Source organism: Temnothorax nylanderi, unplaced genomic scaffold (assembly GCF_030848795.1).
Source record: "Temnothorax nylanderi isolate EJ_2023f unplaced genomic scaffold, tnyl_v1.0 TNYL_tig0003_pilon, whole genome shotgun sequence".
NCBI lineage: Eukaryota > Metazoa > Arthropoda > Insecta > Hymenoptera > Formicidae > Temnothorax > Temnothorax nylanderi.
Genome location: NW_027249065.1, coordinates 2,671,682 through 2,686,694, shown reverse-complemented (window position 1 = coordinate 2,686,694; position 15,013 = coordinate 2,671,682). Strand labels below are relative to the sequence as shown.

Genomic DNA, 15,013 nt, shown 5'->3' with positions numbered 1-15,013 from the left:
TGACAATTCAAATACTCATTTTCCCGAATGTAAACATTTTATAGTTTGCCAAATCCTTCGAACGGCCACGAAGGTACGAGTGACAGCAATTGCGATTTAATTAAGGATATTTTGGAAGGAAGAGCCGTGCGGGACCCCTCGAATCCTATCGACAAGAAGAAAGCGGAGCACGCGGCCATACTTCACGAGTTTATGGTCATGTTATCAGTTTGCCACACGGTTATTCCCGAAAAAATAGACGATTCCATAATCTATCACGCTGCGTCTCCTGGTAAAAATCGTCTGCGAATATTCTTGCTAGCACAATACGGCGTTTAACGAGTTACTTTACCATACTTTCTTCTTTATGTTAGATGAAAGAGCGCTGGTAGATGGGGCACGTAAATTTAACTACGTGTTCGACATGCGAACGCCCAGCTACGTGGAAATCAAGGCTCTAGGCGAAACGCAGCGATACGAAATCCTAAACGTTATAGAATTCACCTCGGCCAGGAAGCGTATGTCGGTGATCGTGAAAACGCCCGAGGGAAAGATTAAAATTTTTTGCAAAGGCGCAGACTCGGCTATTTACGAAAGATTGATGTTGGCTTCTTTAGAAACTAGCGATCTTGATTTAGAACCCGCGGATGATTTTCGTGAGACGACCCTAGAGCAATTGGAAGCTTTCGCCACGGACGGATTGCGAACGCTTTGTTTCGCCTCCGCGGAAATACCCGAAAATGTTTATCAGGTGTGTATTCTATCTTGTTTTGGAAGAGTGAATTTAATAAATTGTAGTATTGAATATTATAACTTTCGATAACTTTTCACAGTGGTGGCGCGAATCGTATCATAAAGCGTCGATCAGTGTTAGGAATCGCGAAACTATGTTGGATCAAGCTGCGAATTTTATTGAGAGTAAACTCACGTTATTAGGGGCAACTGCAATTGAAGATCAACTACAAGATCAAGTATAGAATATTATTAACTAATTAAATAGCTAAACGTCAATGAAACTTATTACTTATTACTTATTACATTTCTTTCAATATCGCATAATTTTAGGTTCCAGAAACGATACAGGCTTTTATACAAGCTGATATCCATGTCTGGGTATTGACGGGAGATAAGCAGGAAACCGCCCTAAATATCGGTTACTCGTGTAAATTGATAACGCACGGAATGCCACTTTACATTATTAATGAATCTTCTTTGGATGTAAGTAGGTGATTATCGAAGTTTTAAGCGTTTAGTCAACCTAACGTAAAACGTCTCACAGAAAACAAGAGAAGTCATCATCCAACGCTGTCTTGATTTTGGGATTGACTTAAAATGCAAAAACGAAGTAGCCCTGATTATAGACGGCAGTACGTTGGACTATGCTTTGTCTTGCGACATCAGGATGGAGTTCTTGGAATTATGTTCAGCTTGCAAAGTCGTCATCTGTTGCAGAGTATCGCCGATTCAAAAAGCTGAGGTAACATTTTAATTCTAATGTTTGAATTTACATAATGTTCGATCAATCGCAATGTTCCGACTTCTTTCATTTAGGTGGTTGACTTAATCACGAGTAACAAGAAAGCGGTGACACTTGCGATTGGGGATGGCGCGAACGATGTGGCCATGATACAAAAAGCTCACATCGGCGTCGGTAAGTTTTATCGCCCGTATCAATTTTCGTCGAATATTTTTATATCGTTGAAACATCGCGACGTTCCGTTTTTCGCAGGCATCTCGGGTGTGGAGGGTCTTCAAGCGGCCTGTGCCTCGGATTACTCCATCGCACAGTTTCGTTTCCTGAAACGTTTGTTATTCGTTCACGGTTCTTGGAATTATAGCAGAATGTGTAAATTAATCTTGTATTCGTTTTACAAGAATATTTGTTTATATGTTATCGAATTATGGTTTGCCATCTATTCCGGCTGGTCCGGACAGATCCTTTTCGAAAGATGGTCAATTGGACTTTACAACGTGGTAAGTTTTTAAAAACTGTACAATAGTATTTTGCTAAGAAAAAAAAATAGAGTTAATTCTATTTCCAATAATTTCGGTGTATTTTTATAGGTTTTTACCGCTGCTCCTCCATTAGCTATGGGTCTCTTTGACAAAGTGTGTTCCGCAGAAACTCACTTGGCTCATCCGGGATTGTACGCGACGAAGAATAACGGCGAGTCATTCTTCAATATTAAAGTAAATATGTTTCTATAAAAATAATGTTAAATTTAAAAATGTAACAGTATATCTTTAAAAAAAGTGAGACGTTCCTAAATGTATCTATATGTTCAAACAGGTATTTTGGGTATGGATTATAAATGGGCTGATTCATTCGTCGCTATTGTATTGGCTGCCGCTAATGGCTTTGAAGCAAGACGTAGCTTGGGCGAACGGTAGAGACGGTGGCTATCTTCTACTAGGAAACTTTGTCTATACCGTAAGTCTCATACATTCTTTACATTGTGATCTTGTCAAAGAGATTATCTACGTATCATGTGGTTTCTCAGTATGTTGTAGTAACGGTATGCGCGAAGGCGGGTCTAATAATAAACTCGTGGACATGGGTCACCCACTTGGCGACATGGGGATCTATTATACTCTGGTTCTTATTTATTTTAATATATAGGTAAGATTCTCTCGACGTAATATCTCGTTATAAGCTTCCTAACACGTAATACGTAAAATAACACGTAATACGTTTAATGCGTTTTTGTTCTTGCAGTAATTTTTGGCCCGTCTTGAACGTCGGCGCTGTGATGCTGGGCAATGATAGAATGTTATTTTCTTCGCCTGTTTTTTGGCTGGGACTTATATTAATACCTACCGCGGTATTACTACTGGATGTCACAGTAAAGGCGTAAGTATGCATGCTACTAAGCGTTCGGACGATATATCTATATTTTGTACTTATATGGCGATGGTTTCTATCGTGTATCTAGAGTGAGGAATACTATTTGGAAGTCCGTAACAGAAGCAGCCCGAGAGAATGAAATCAAGAAATCTGATCCTGGTGATATATTCAACAATCAGGATTACAGAAGCTCGTAAGTGCCTCCATTTCTTTTGTTAAAGACTAACACATCGAAAATACGTTACATTTCAAATAACAAAAGAGGTGCTTTCCAATATTTTTCAAATACTTAGTGAAAGGTTGCATTATTATTATTACGGATAATTTAGGCTGTTCGAGAGATAAAGTATTGATTTATTATAAATTTCTTTCGAAAGGATTAGCATATATCGCAGAAAAGGATATAATACCCGTTATTGATGCATGAATCATTCCAATAATCATATATATTTTGTTATGTTGACTTATCGAAACTATGCATGGCTTTCTAGGTTCTAGCTCCATTTTCGCGTAATATTTATACTTGAAAACAGATTTACATTGCCTGAGTGGTCTGATTAAAACTGTGGACAAAAATCTTCTATTTTTTTGGTACATTTAGGTGCATGTATGTAACAACTATCTATCTAATGTATCTAATGTAATTACGGGAAACTTACTCCAGTTTTCCTAAACTAACACTGCCGTTTGTCTGCTCGCTTGCGTGTTAATCGTTTATCGGAATGCTTGAAAGTGACAAACGTTTTATAGTACCAATATCGTTGTCTCCTAATCGAGCAGATAAATATGAATTATGACAGGAGATCGACGAAGCAATGGTTAAATCGATATTGGACCTTGATCTGTTCGCGGCGAAGACGCAGTAGGCTGAGAGTGTTTCCGTTTGTAGCACGTGGCTCGTGGTTCACGCACCGTTCCGAGCATGCATCAACCGCAACACTTCAGATCTCCTATTCCTGAATAATCCGTCCATCCGACATCCAAGACTCCCGTCTTCCAAGAGCGCCAATGTAAGCGTTTTAATATATGCGAACATTCCTTTCGAGTGCAATATTAGGATTAACGTGATGAATCCTGTGCAATACAAAATGCAATACAAAGCGCTGTATTTTATACAGCGACACTCTCTATTTTCTATATACGTATGCGCAGCGAATTATTCGTCCAGCGTCCGCGTGTCCAGAAATATATTTATATTTTTTGTTTGAATTATATGTTAATTTAAAATGTATATATACATTTCTTATATTTTTTTATATTTGGTATGATATTCAAAGAATGCAATTATAATTATTTACTAATTGTAAATATAATTTAATTGTATATTTATTTAATTCGGATATGTATTGAACATGTCATATGCAATAGAATCTCTCGCACGCCTTTCATTTCTAGTTTAATTGTTTTTATTTCTTCTCTAGAAGTGTAAAAAATAATGCGTTATGATGCCGTGCTGCAGGTTCTATTGTGTATATATATATATATCTGATATATTTTCTGTTATCATTATCATTGTTATTAACCCTGCCTTGTTTTAAATTAAAGATTTACTTTACACACCCTTCATTTACTTCATTACTTATCATCAATTAATGTGTATCTCCCCATTTGCGTACAGTATTGACGGCAAATCAATCTCTTATTTTTTTTAAGTTTGTATACATACGTGCACATAAAATATTCCAATGGAGCTAGATTATTGTTATATATATATATTCAGACCCCCACCTATATATATATATATATATATATATGATAAATGGATGAGTGATGTAGTATTATAAGAGTCCAAGTACCCTACCAATCTTTGAAAGTAATAGGAGCTTGTAGAATTAATAGTGTATCAGCTACTATACTAATGTTCACTGTGAACGATCTGTTGTTCGTTAATGCGGTCTTTTCTGATGTGTTCTCTTACGTGGTATCCCGTGCAGGCCTGTGCATGCCATCGCCGGTCTCGCGAGGTGTAAGTACTCCCCCAGTAGCAAGTACAATTCTCTCAAGTGCTCCCACTTATACCTTCTTCTTTTCACACTACGAACAAGCGAGAACACTGCCGATTAAACGAGAAACGCATGATCGTTTTGATGTAGCGCTTGATGTAGCGCTGGGTAAAAAAAGGCCAAGACACAGAGCACCAGCGATTTGAAAACGGCAAACACGCAATTTTTCTCATGAGGTCTTGATGTATAATAGCTCACGACGATTCCTAATGATAGTGATTGTAACTATTTTACTCAAGCTTGCGATCGCATTACGTGTACACCCGGCTTTACAGCGCATTGCATGTCTAATTAATTAATTTTCTAATGAGCGTAAGGGGCGTATCGATTTTTCCCTTTGCGAATAAATTTGCACGCACCCTCTCACGATCTCCACGTTTGGTTTCCACCCCATTCTCTCGTCTTATTTAATTCCTGTACGGTAACTGCACCGCACTTACTGTCACGTTATATCCGTAATATATCCGTAATATCCGTCGGTGTGAAAGAAATTAAAAAAAAAAAAAAAAAACTCGAACGGAGCTCGCGTTGAGATTGGAAAAGTACTGTCGGCCGAGAACATCCCGAAGGCGAGAGATTGTAAAGCGACGATAAAGAAAGATAGACAGTGAAAGATTAGACATTATGCAAAAAAAAAAAAGACAGAAAAAGGAGAGAATTATTAATTTTGTCCATGGACGCGAGGGAGCTCTCTCCGGCCAGCCGAGAATCTCTAAATCATTGCTGACTTGCCCGGCTTTGCAGATTGACCGAGACGGCGAGGTTGCTGAAAAATGTTAAAAGCGTTTTCACCAGGCGCTCGAACGCCGCCTCCAGAGTCAGTGTCGAGGTGGAGCTATCACGTAAGTTGTCTCTTCCACAGACACTCGCACACAGCCGGAGAAATTTCCCGTTTACGATGCCCGGGGTTCGGGTCCCTCCCAATCGGTCCTCCGGATCGATCGCCCACCCCCGTGACTCTATGACCCTCGCGAAACTACTTTCTTACTGGGGTAAACTGTGTTCCAACGTGTCTTTTTTTTCCCCCTCGTACTTTTACTCTTTACACGAGCACGCGCTTACTTTCTCACGGTATTCCGTTCTTCTCGTCCGTTCGTAAGCTTTATTTTACTCGACGAGTGCCGTCCTAAGTTTTAAATTTACCATTTCGAACGAATTCTACGTGTTTTTCGATAAATTTGATTAATTAACTGCACACTCTTGCACATGCACAGTATTTTACCTCTATACCTGAAATTTATATTCTTTTTTAGCAGCCGATGCATTGCGCCAAGCGTCCCGGAAGTCGCGTCCTTCCACTTTCATTCTTAAAGTTTCTCGGTATCTTATCTCGAATAACAATGCGACGCTTCCGGGACGCCTTGTACATATAGCTGATTTTAATTAGCGGAACGATCCGAGATTAGAGAACATTTTTGTTTCTTGCTATAAATAGCGCTTTACCGAATCTTAAGGATTGTATACGGAAGCAATTCCGTGAATTCCCGGCTGCTACGGACGCGTCTAGCGATGCGCCAGCAAGTTTCGTTTCGTCTCGAAGCGAGACTGCTTCACAGAGTGTGAATCGAAAATTTATAAAAGAAAAAAAGTTATAATTTACTAATTTTATGCGCTGAGGATGACCCGACGAATTAAAGGGTCGAAACGCTAGTCTAATCTGATTGTCCTAGAGTATAATAAATTATATAGCGCACTAATTACCGCGCCTGGCTCTCATTGCCACAAATTTGTTTATTGTTATTTAATTTAATTCTTAAGAGAACCTTCATATATTTTTATTTGTTGATATTTATAAAAGTGAACAGCTAGACAGTCTAGCTCATCGCTAGACGCGGCGAATTAGAGAAATTAGGAAGGCAGACCTCTCCCACGCCTCTCGCATGCCTCATTAATGAATGTTCTTGCGGCAGAGATTAATGAATTGCGACCTTTGTTATTGCGCATGCTGCGCGATGCAGATGGTTTCGCGTTCTCGCAAGAGGAGGGTGGCTCGGTGACCCAGACGGACGTGATCAGAGCCTACGACACGAATCTTCCGAAACCCGGCGGCATGTGATTTAAGCGGGACAGCCGCCGCGGGGCGGCGAGACGATGCCGGCCACTCTTCCAAGTGGCCTGAGTGGCGGTAGGGAGAGCTTCGCGGCTCTGCGTTTTACTCGGGACTGACACGAGAAAAGAATCGTCAGAACGACGAACGACATCGGGGATCAGATCGACGACAGACTTAAGGACCGAGAAGAAGACTCGAGAGAGAGAAAATATTCCTATCCTTCAATCGATCGTGTTTCGCTAAGTTAGAATCTGACGATTCTAACGAGTATGGCCTTTCAATCGCGACTGATCACTATAACGTATTTTATTTCGTCGGACTTGTCGCTCGGGCAAAAGGGAATTGTACATTTGTAACGGACGCGACTAATTAATGACTCGTTAACATTAATGTTCGAAGCAAGGATTCCTCTTTAAATTACTGATCCACTTTTGCAGAATACTCTAATATTAGCATGAATAATTATTTTGATACTCCGTGAAATTTTATTCTAATATAACGTAGAGATCTCGACCTTCGAAGTATCGGATAGCGGCGTATTCGCGGCTGTATCTCGCTCGCGCGATGCATTTGGAAACGCATTTCGCGTTAGCGTCAAAGTCGCGCGCGCAGAGTCCTATATGGTTAAGAAAAAAAAGAGAGAGAGAGAGAGAGAGAGAGAGAGAGAGAAAGAAAGAAAACCGCGTCTTGTAAAACGTAAGAGCAGGACGCCGCTCTATTTCTTCTTTCGAGGAACAAAAATTGTGCGAATTGCGCAAGTCGCAATTACAATCTTAAATGTGTTAACATATATATACATATATATATATATATATTTGTTTTATACGTAAATAGATTTGTCGTGCGAGATAATTGTCTCGGGGGCGCATTCGAGCGGAATCTTTCTGAAATTGCAAATATCTCTATATATTATATGTGATATATATAATACATACGTTTAAAAGAGAACTTGTACATTTCGAAGATTGGACTTCGGCGATCGCGACACGATCGATGGAGAATTACGCTCGATTTCCGTGCCAGAAAAAGACTGTTCCCTTGTCCGATATTATAATGTATATATTACGTTACTCTATCTTTTCTTTTAAATCGATGACGTAGACGTTTCATTACTGTACATACACGAAATTGCGTTGTTATCTAGTCAGAATCTGATACTTATCATTCAGTTCAGATATTCACTTTTTCGATCATACACTTTTTTAAGTTTACGACTGACAAATTTCCTAGAGAAATATGCGAAGGAATATATATGTGTGTATATGTATATGTATATGTATACATATTTATATATACACGCGTATAACATGTGTAAAATAACAATTGTATACACTATGTTCGGAATAAAACGGTGATAAAGAAATCGTCTTAATCCTTTCCCTTTCCAGATAACTCAAATTATAACAAATTATACAGAAACATATAAAGTACCAATTAGTACTCGTTACCTAATATTTACAGGGCAGTATCCAAAGACTTATTTTTATTAAAGTTATTATAGCAATAATAATCGTACAAAGCGCGTGTAGATATGATACTTTTTCTAAGTAAAAGTGCTTCTGAATAAATCGTATGCAAGTAATACTGAATGGTACATCATTATCTTAAAGACAATGTTTATAACAAATGTTTCTAGATGAACCATCGGCGCAGTTTGCGCAGTATATCGATATTTTATCTGCCTTATTGCACTCGAAACAATAAGATAACTGCGGCTCTCTTTTGCTCTCGAAATGAACGCATGATAATTAAAATCAGCGATCGCACAACAATCGCCAACGATGTAACTAATCACGATCGAAATCTTCCAGCGCGCATCGAGTTCAAGTTGTCCTAGGCGGTTCCAGCTTGAGGCTGATGAAGAAGTTCTCACGGTCCTCCCTGTAACGCGCTTTCAAAAGATACTCACACGCGAACGAGTTCAACGGGAAATTGTAGCCCAACGCGAATCTCTGACAGTCCGTCAGCCAGGCTGCGAGATGGAGGACACATCTTCTCTTTGAGTCCACGTTCTTTAATTTTTTCTCGTTCTCCGAACGTAATCGCGATTCCAACGCGATCACTCGCCAACGATGGAAAAACCTGCGCGCGAGATATCGCTGTCTGCACGTCCAGACGTCACCTTTGGTCTCGTCGACGACGTTCTGGCGCGCCGCGAACTTTATCCTGGCCAGTGTCGCTGCGAAAATACGCCTGGCCAAAGATTGTTTGGATTCCGTCGGATTCTTGTCTTCTCCCGAGTGAAGATTGTTGAAGTTATTATTAATAGATAGAAATTCTGAAGCCTCGTTGACTCGCGCTGTTGACTGTCTCCTTGCAAAGTTCGTTTGAATCTCCCTCAGGCCATTTAATCCCAGAACTTTGATCAGAAAATGACCAACATACGGCATACAAGGTGGATTGCGTTTGGCCGCGGCCCAAGCTCTTTGGTACTTTGAACAACGTGGGCTCTTGTAAATCTTGGACAGTCTCTCCATCGCCGCGTACCTAAAATGTGTACGATTGTGTCAGTACAGAGGAACATTTATTCTCTATATTTACTAAATAGAATTATGAACGTAAAACGGAAGATCGGAAAATACTTTCTATATATTTTGCTTATTATTAATTTATTCGGATAGCTCAACACTTAAATTCGTAATGTCGAATTGTACTAAATTTAAGTTATTTTTAACCATTCCTATAGGTCGCGCTCTACTCCTACTCAATATGTCGTTAATTTAACTGAAATAATGTTAATTTAACTAAACCAATGAAGTTAAAATAATAAATTTCGACACATATGGCAGTTAAAAATAACAAAATATTATTTAATTCGAAGTTGGTATTGGTTTAAATTTCATATTCTTTAATATGAAAGTCTTTAACAGTGAAAGGAAGAATTTACGCTAATTAAAAGTCACATCGAGGCGAATTATTTTCCGAGACTCTAATGATTAACGGAGAAACCTGCTGGCGTGATGAGTCCTGAGGTAAGACCAGCTTCTCCGAAGCCTATAAATCGGCGGAGCCTGCAGACCGGCCAGGATAGACCTGCAGGACTGAAAATTACCAAGCGCGAGACACTTATCGGCGGCGTTGATGAATCTCGCCATGATTCTGGTCCTCATGTCGAGCTGCTTGATCGCGAGGATCTCGCTGACGGTCAGGCAGGCGATCCGGTGGCTGAAGGCGATCCACGCGCCCAGATTCGGCGCGTTGCGCGACGATCTCTGATAGATCAGCGCCTCGATCTCAGTCGCGGGGATGCGAACGAAGAGATCGCGATCGATCGAGGTGAGTTGCACGGCGAGGGTGGTGCTGTCCAAGTCCCACACGGTGATGCGAAGATTCATCCTTAACAATCTCCGTAATTGCGCCGTGCCCCTGTCGACGTCGGCGTTCTCGCTCGTCTTCCCGCTCGTCTTGCGCGCGCCATTGATGGAAAGCACGCGATCCAAGAGACTGTTGGATTTCCCGGTAATTACAGCCTCGAAATTATAGCCCTCGCCTGAGAGCCGATTCTTTCGTCGGCAGAAGAACTTTCTTCTCGTCTGCCTCTCCTTCCCGCGTCGGAAGTTCTGCAGAGACGCCAAGTGATGCCTCAGCTCTCTGTCATAAGAGGCTTTACGTAAGGGATTAGCTAACAAGAGACGACAAGCTTACGTCCAAATCATCTTATAATTAACGATAAGCGATCTCTTCTCAAATTATTTAATGAAAAATGCAATTGGACGTTAAATCGGACGATTAAAATTAAATTAAAATCGAACGAATTTCCATTCTTAAATTTCGCTAAAGTTGACGTGTTTTAGTTGATTTTCTGTCAGTTAAAAGATAAGTGCGTATACATGGTTTTCGGGATGAGATATATTCTTTTTATATCACCTGTAGGCAGCTGCCGCTGCCTGAGGCCTGTACCAATATTCTGGCGTCCAGAAGAGTATCACTCGTCCCCTAGTGACGGTGCCAATGATGCTGGATCCGCCGGATGTCAAGGCGGCGCAGGAGACGCTGGCTGTCAATTGACGGCGCGAGACCGGAAGCCTCAGCTCCGGATCCGAGGGTTGCCTGCGGATGTTGACCGCGCTCGGTGATCTGAGAGTCTGCACGGTCTCCCGTTCGCCAGGTTGTACGGACCACGGGCCGAGCGCGTGGAAGAAATGCGCCGCCGAGGAAAAGCCGTATCTTCGCGGATGCCTCCTATCCTTCAAGGATCGGCAATTGTCCTCCCAGATCGTCACGCCGCTCTCGATCAGCTTGCGAGGATCGACGACGTCGACGTAGCCCGAATCGCCGCGATAAGGGCCCAAAATCAATTCGGAATTACATTTCTCCGGCACCCCAAAGCCGAAACGCGATATCTTCGACGCTAAAGATCTCTTTGGTCCTTCCCGATATTGTTGCTGGCGTTTTCCATATTTCTTTTCCACGTGCTCGATGAAATCTTCTTCGAAGAGCATGTTTCGGCGCTCTAAATATTTTATTTTTTATTATTGACGTTCATGCAATGTGTTTGTAATATATTTCATTTGTTTAATAAATAAATTATATCGTTTTTATTCGCTTTCTCTATTATTCTATATATTTTTTAAATTTCTATTAATAAGAGAAACTTGGATTTTTGAAATGTATCCTAAATTAGATAACGAAGATTTACGAATTGCAAATCTAACCGTGACATCGGCTGTGCTTTCCAAGAACATTGATGCCGACACTGTTATCCAGTTGACAGACGTTGCAAGGCGAACTTTTGCAACTTGCCGCGTAATCGTGACGACGTGCGTTGCGACTCCTTGCGAAAAGGACATTGCAGAGACCGTCGGCGCGTTGCAATCTTGCCCGACCACCAAATCTCGTCTGACACGGCCAGCTGCGGCAGGATTTCTCGCAAGCGATGTAACGCGTGCGATCCTCCAGCTCGTACCTGAGATCCTCTAGGCTGGCACCGGCGAATCTCACCGGAACCGGGGTGTAACGGCCGTTCATCAATTCATTATAAGCTGGCCCGAGATACAAGTCCTTATCGGTCCACGTGGGAATAATATAATCGCCGGCGCCTCCATAATGATTCCATACTCTGTACTCGTTTTTTTTTAAATATGTGACATTATTTACAAGTGTCAAGGAAATTAAACCGTTTTCGCTCAAAATTTACTCCAGATTCGCCATTATTACGTGAATCAAATGCAATTGAATAAATACAGCCGTTAAATATGGGGGTGAATAACGTAAAGGAACAAAAATTAATTTACATCGCCACCTGAATACCGATCTCTTGTATTTCGCGTCGCGATTACTCCTGACTTCGATCTCGGACGACAACAAATACAGGGCGCTACTGCTCGACGAGCTCGCCGCCGTTGTTTCGGATAACGAGCTACCGTCCACCTTTTGGGTCAGTAATCTTCGTACCTGTTCGCACCAGATCTTCCAAGAAACCCTGCGCCGCGCGCCGCCGAGCTCGTAATAATTAACTCGTCCGTTAATGAATCTAAGGGCAATGAGTGAGACAAATCAAGTGTAAAAATCCCTAAGAAAAGACTTATTAAAGATTTATCTACGGATTTTCTGTTTAAGGAGGAGAAGAGAAAGTGGAGACTATAATATTGTTTATGCCCCTTGTTTTGTCTGTCGAAGGAGTATACCTTGCCTTCAGAGTCCTGCGACGTCTCCTCCTGAACACGCTGAGCGTGACATATTCTAAGGGATACACGGAGACCAGTTCGAAGCTCTCGATACTGGCGTCGATACCGGGCGGGCAAAAGAAATCGGGATTAGTCTGGAGGATGTCGGCGGCGACGATCAGCCTGGTTGGCGTGAGGCCCAGAGCGACCTGACGGACCCCCCGTCCGTTTCTCGTGGTCTCCGCGAACGGCGACTCCACCAGGATCGTCTCGGAGAACTCGCGGTACTCTGACAGCAATAACTTGCGTATCCTGTTACCCCGCGACCGACCGGACGACCTCGTTCCACGTGACGCGTTCATGGATAAACTTCTCTCGCGCGGCGAGGAAGGGGACAGTATCGCGCCGCGCGGATCATCTATGAGATTCTGCACGAACGGAGGATTTCCAAAGCGCTCAAGAATCGTCTACTTGTCAGTTGCCTAACCGCGCTGAATTAACGCTTCCTCGATCGAAATGTCAGGGAAAGATGCGCATGTTATTATTTATAGGCAACTTCTCGAGAGATGTTCTATAAAGGGTGATAAATATACAATACATACATTTTCGTTAAAATTAAAGTCACGAAATTAATATATTTTTTGGATATATTACGTTTGTCTATAATGAAATTCGTATAGGAATTGTCTTAATCTTAAATTCTAAAAATCTTGAATGCCTCATAGATTTCATATTTTAATTTAGGAAATGGATAAGGACTTCAAGATCAAGCACTTTACGTGTCGTTGATTTTATTTAAAAATTCAACATCTCGTCGAATTTTCTGTTAAGATTCATACATAGCCGCGATCGCAGTAGATTACATTCAAAAGACTACGTGATAAATACTGGTCGTGAAACCTCGTCTCGATTAATAAGAATTAGCTCCTTCACTCCTTACTTTCGGTGTATAATACGATAATAAATAAGATATAAAAAACACGTACGTGTAAAAGAACCTCACCAATAGGGGGAGCGCCTTTTTCACTTATATATAATTAAGTCGAAATGGGGTTAGCGAAACGCGTGCAAAAATGTACAAAATTTTACGAACATACAAGACGATTGTTGCTACAGCTTTTCGACTCAATTGCGTTTCTTATCGACTACTGTTCTCCGGATTCACTTTGATGGTGACTCTGTTGCTGAGAGCGGAAGCGAGCTTCTCGATGTTGTTCTGGAGAAGCTTGTTCGGCTCTGAATTCGTTGTTTCTTTGTTGGACACGTTGCTCGCTACGTTCTCATGAATAGTCTTCACGGGCGACTGATTTTCCTGAAACGCAAAAACACATTTGCATTTTTACGAAACGTCGTTTTTTTGAAAGAATTAGCTACAAAAATGTAAACATTATATTAAATATTATTAAAATTTATATTATATCAAAATATTATTAATGCTTTAATTATTACATTATATAAAATGTTATTAATATTATATATTAAAATATTATTAATACGTTATATAAAATTCGCAATTAACTATTTCTATAAATTTCAAAAATACTCAAGAAAAAGACATACGGTCGAAATATTTATAATGATTGTAGTTTTAGTTTCTTTCGTCGATCTCGTATAATTTTTCTATGACCGATTTTATTCTTCGATATGACTTTGTCATATATATATATATATATATTATACGATTTTATTTTATTTATCGCTTACGCCTTCAGTCTTTCTTCTGAGGTTCGACCTCTGCAGGGTCGCGGCAAGCTCGTTCTGCAGCCTGGAAACGACAGGGCCATTGTCCGCTTCGTCGACAACGCCGTTCTTGTCGCGACTCGGCTGTTGCGGCAAGAATTCCAATCTGGATGGCTGCTTCGTCTCACCCTCATACGCTCCTATCCTGATGGCCACCTTACCGCCGGGTAATTTCGAAGCGTTGGTCGGCGAGACCGACGCGGATGAGTTCTTGGCGAGCTCTGCGACGGGACTCGTCGCGGCATCCTTGGGAACCTTACTTCCGGTACCGGCATGCCGCGGACTACCGTTCGTCGAGGAGGAGCTCGTCACCGGGAAGTACGTCGGCGGTGGTTTCGGCACCGTGTTGGGTGTCTCCTTCAGCTTAAACGACTCGATACTTTGCATCTCCACCGAGTCGTCGCTGTTCCTGTTTTTAGAAGGAAGCGGAAGCGGAGGAGGCGCCGGCGGGGGCACCGAAGGACCCGTCGTCGCCGTCGTTGCCGCCGTCGTCGTTGTCTCGTTGATGAGCACTCTCTTTTCCTGTTCCTGAGAATGCAACAGAACGCGATATGTTAATGTGTCATTCCAACAGGAAGTTTATAAGTAATTTTGAATATGACATTTGGTGCGAAAGTGAAATCAGATGTTAAAATGATTTACGCATATTTTAATAACTGAAAAAATTATTATTTAGGACGAGTAATATATGCATAGAATATATGTATTACATATATTTTTAAAATCTATTCTCAATCTGTCGACACGAAAATATTAAATACGTTTACCGAAGTAACAAATCGTCCTTGGA

The 15,013-nt window shown here is 41.2% G+C and overlaps 3 protein-coding genes across 12 annotated transcripts in view; 1 reads left to right on the top strand and 2 right to left on the bottom strand.

Moving 5' to 3' along the window:
* Atp8a (ATPase phospholipid transporting 8A1) overlaps positions 1–8,240 on the top strand; it is a 31,803-nt gene extending 23,563 nt beyond the window's left edge. For 6 of the 9 annotated variants that reach the window (XM_071704981.1, XM_071704998.1, XM_071705024.1 and 3 more), the window contains 14 exons: positions 45–271; positions 354–730; positions 813–950; positions 1,045–1,197; positions 1,259–1,456; positions 1,531–1,630; positions 1,709–1,953; positions 2,044–2,169; positions 2,270–2,410; positions 2,481–2,599; positions 2,696–2,830; positions 2,913–3,017; positions 5,572–5,669; positions 6,738–8,240. In XM_071704981.1, the coding sequence (XP_071561082.1) occupies positions 45–271; positions 354–730; positions 813–950; positions 1,045–1,197; positions 1,259–1,456; positions 1,531–1,630; positions 1,709–1,953; positions 2,044–2,169; positions 2,270–2,410; positions 2,481–2,599; positions 2,696–2,830; positions 2,913–3,017; positions 5,572–5,669; positions 6,738–6,883 (2,308 nt within the window). In that variant the 3' untranslated portion in view covers positions 6,884–8,240. Of the gene's footprint in view, positions 1–44; positions 272–353; positions 731–812; positions 951–1,044; positions 1,198–1,258; positions 1,457–1,530; positions 1,631–1,708; positions 1,954–2,043; positions 2,170–2,269; positions 2,411–2,480; positions 2,600–2,695; positions 2,831–2,912; positions 3,018–3,624; positions 4,521–4,758; positions 4,791–5,571; positions 5,670–6,737 lie in introns of those variants that run through there. The other 3 variants (XM_071705014.1, XM_071704990.1, XM_071705006.1) reach the window with 3 other exon arrangements.
* On the bottom strand, positions 8,234–12,870 carry LOC139771896 (uncharacterized). The gene is made up of 6 exons (XM_071705064.1): positions 12,505–12,870; positions 12,088–12,350; positions 11,533–11,934; positions 10,745–11,330; positions 9,827–10,468; positions 8,234–9,364 (listed from the first exon to the last, which is right to left on the bottom strand). The coding sequence occupies exons 1-6, from the start codon at positions 12,843–12,845 to the stop codon at positions 8,701–8,703; spliced, it is 2,898 nt and encodes a 965-aa protein (XP_071561165.1). The 5' UTR covers positions 12,846–12,870; the 3' UTR covers positions 8,234–8,700.
* Positions 12,871–13,257: 387 nt separating this feature from the next.
* Positions 13,258–15,013, bottom strand: part of LOC139771845 (uncharacterized) — a 38,908-nt gene continuing 37,152 nt past the window's right edge. For both annotated transcript variants that reach the window (XM_071704958.1, XM_071704966.1), the window contains exons 13-14: positions 14,188–14,751; positions 13,258–13,795 (exon numbers count right to left, since the gene is read on the bottom strand). In XM_071704958.1, coding sequence (XP_071561059.1) covers positions 13,622–13,795; positions 14,188–14,751 — 738 coding nt within the window. In that variant the 3' untranslated portion in view covers positions 13,258–13,621. The remainder of the gene's footprint in view (positions 13,796–14,187; positions 14,752–15,013) is intronic.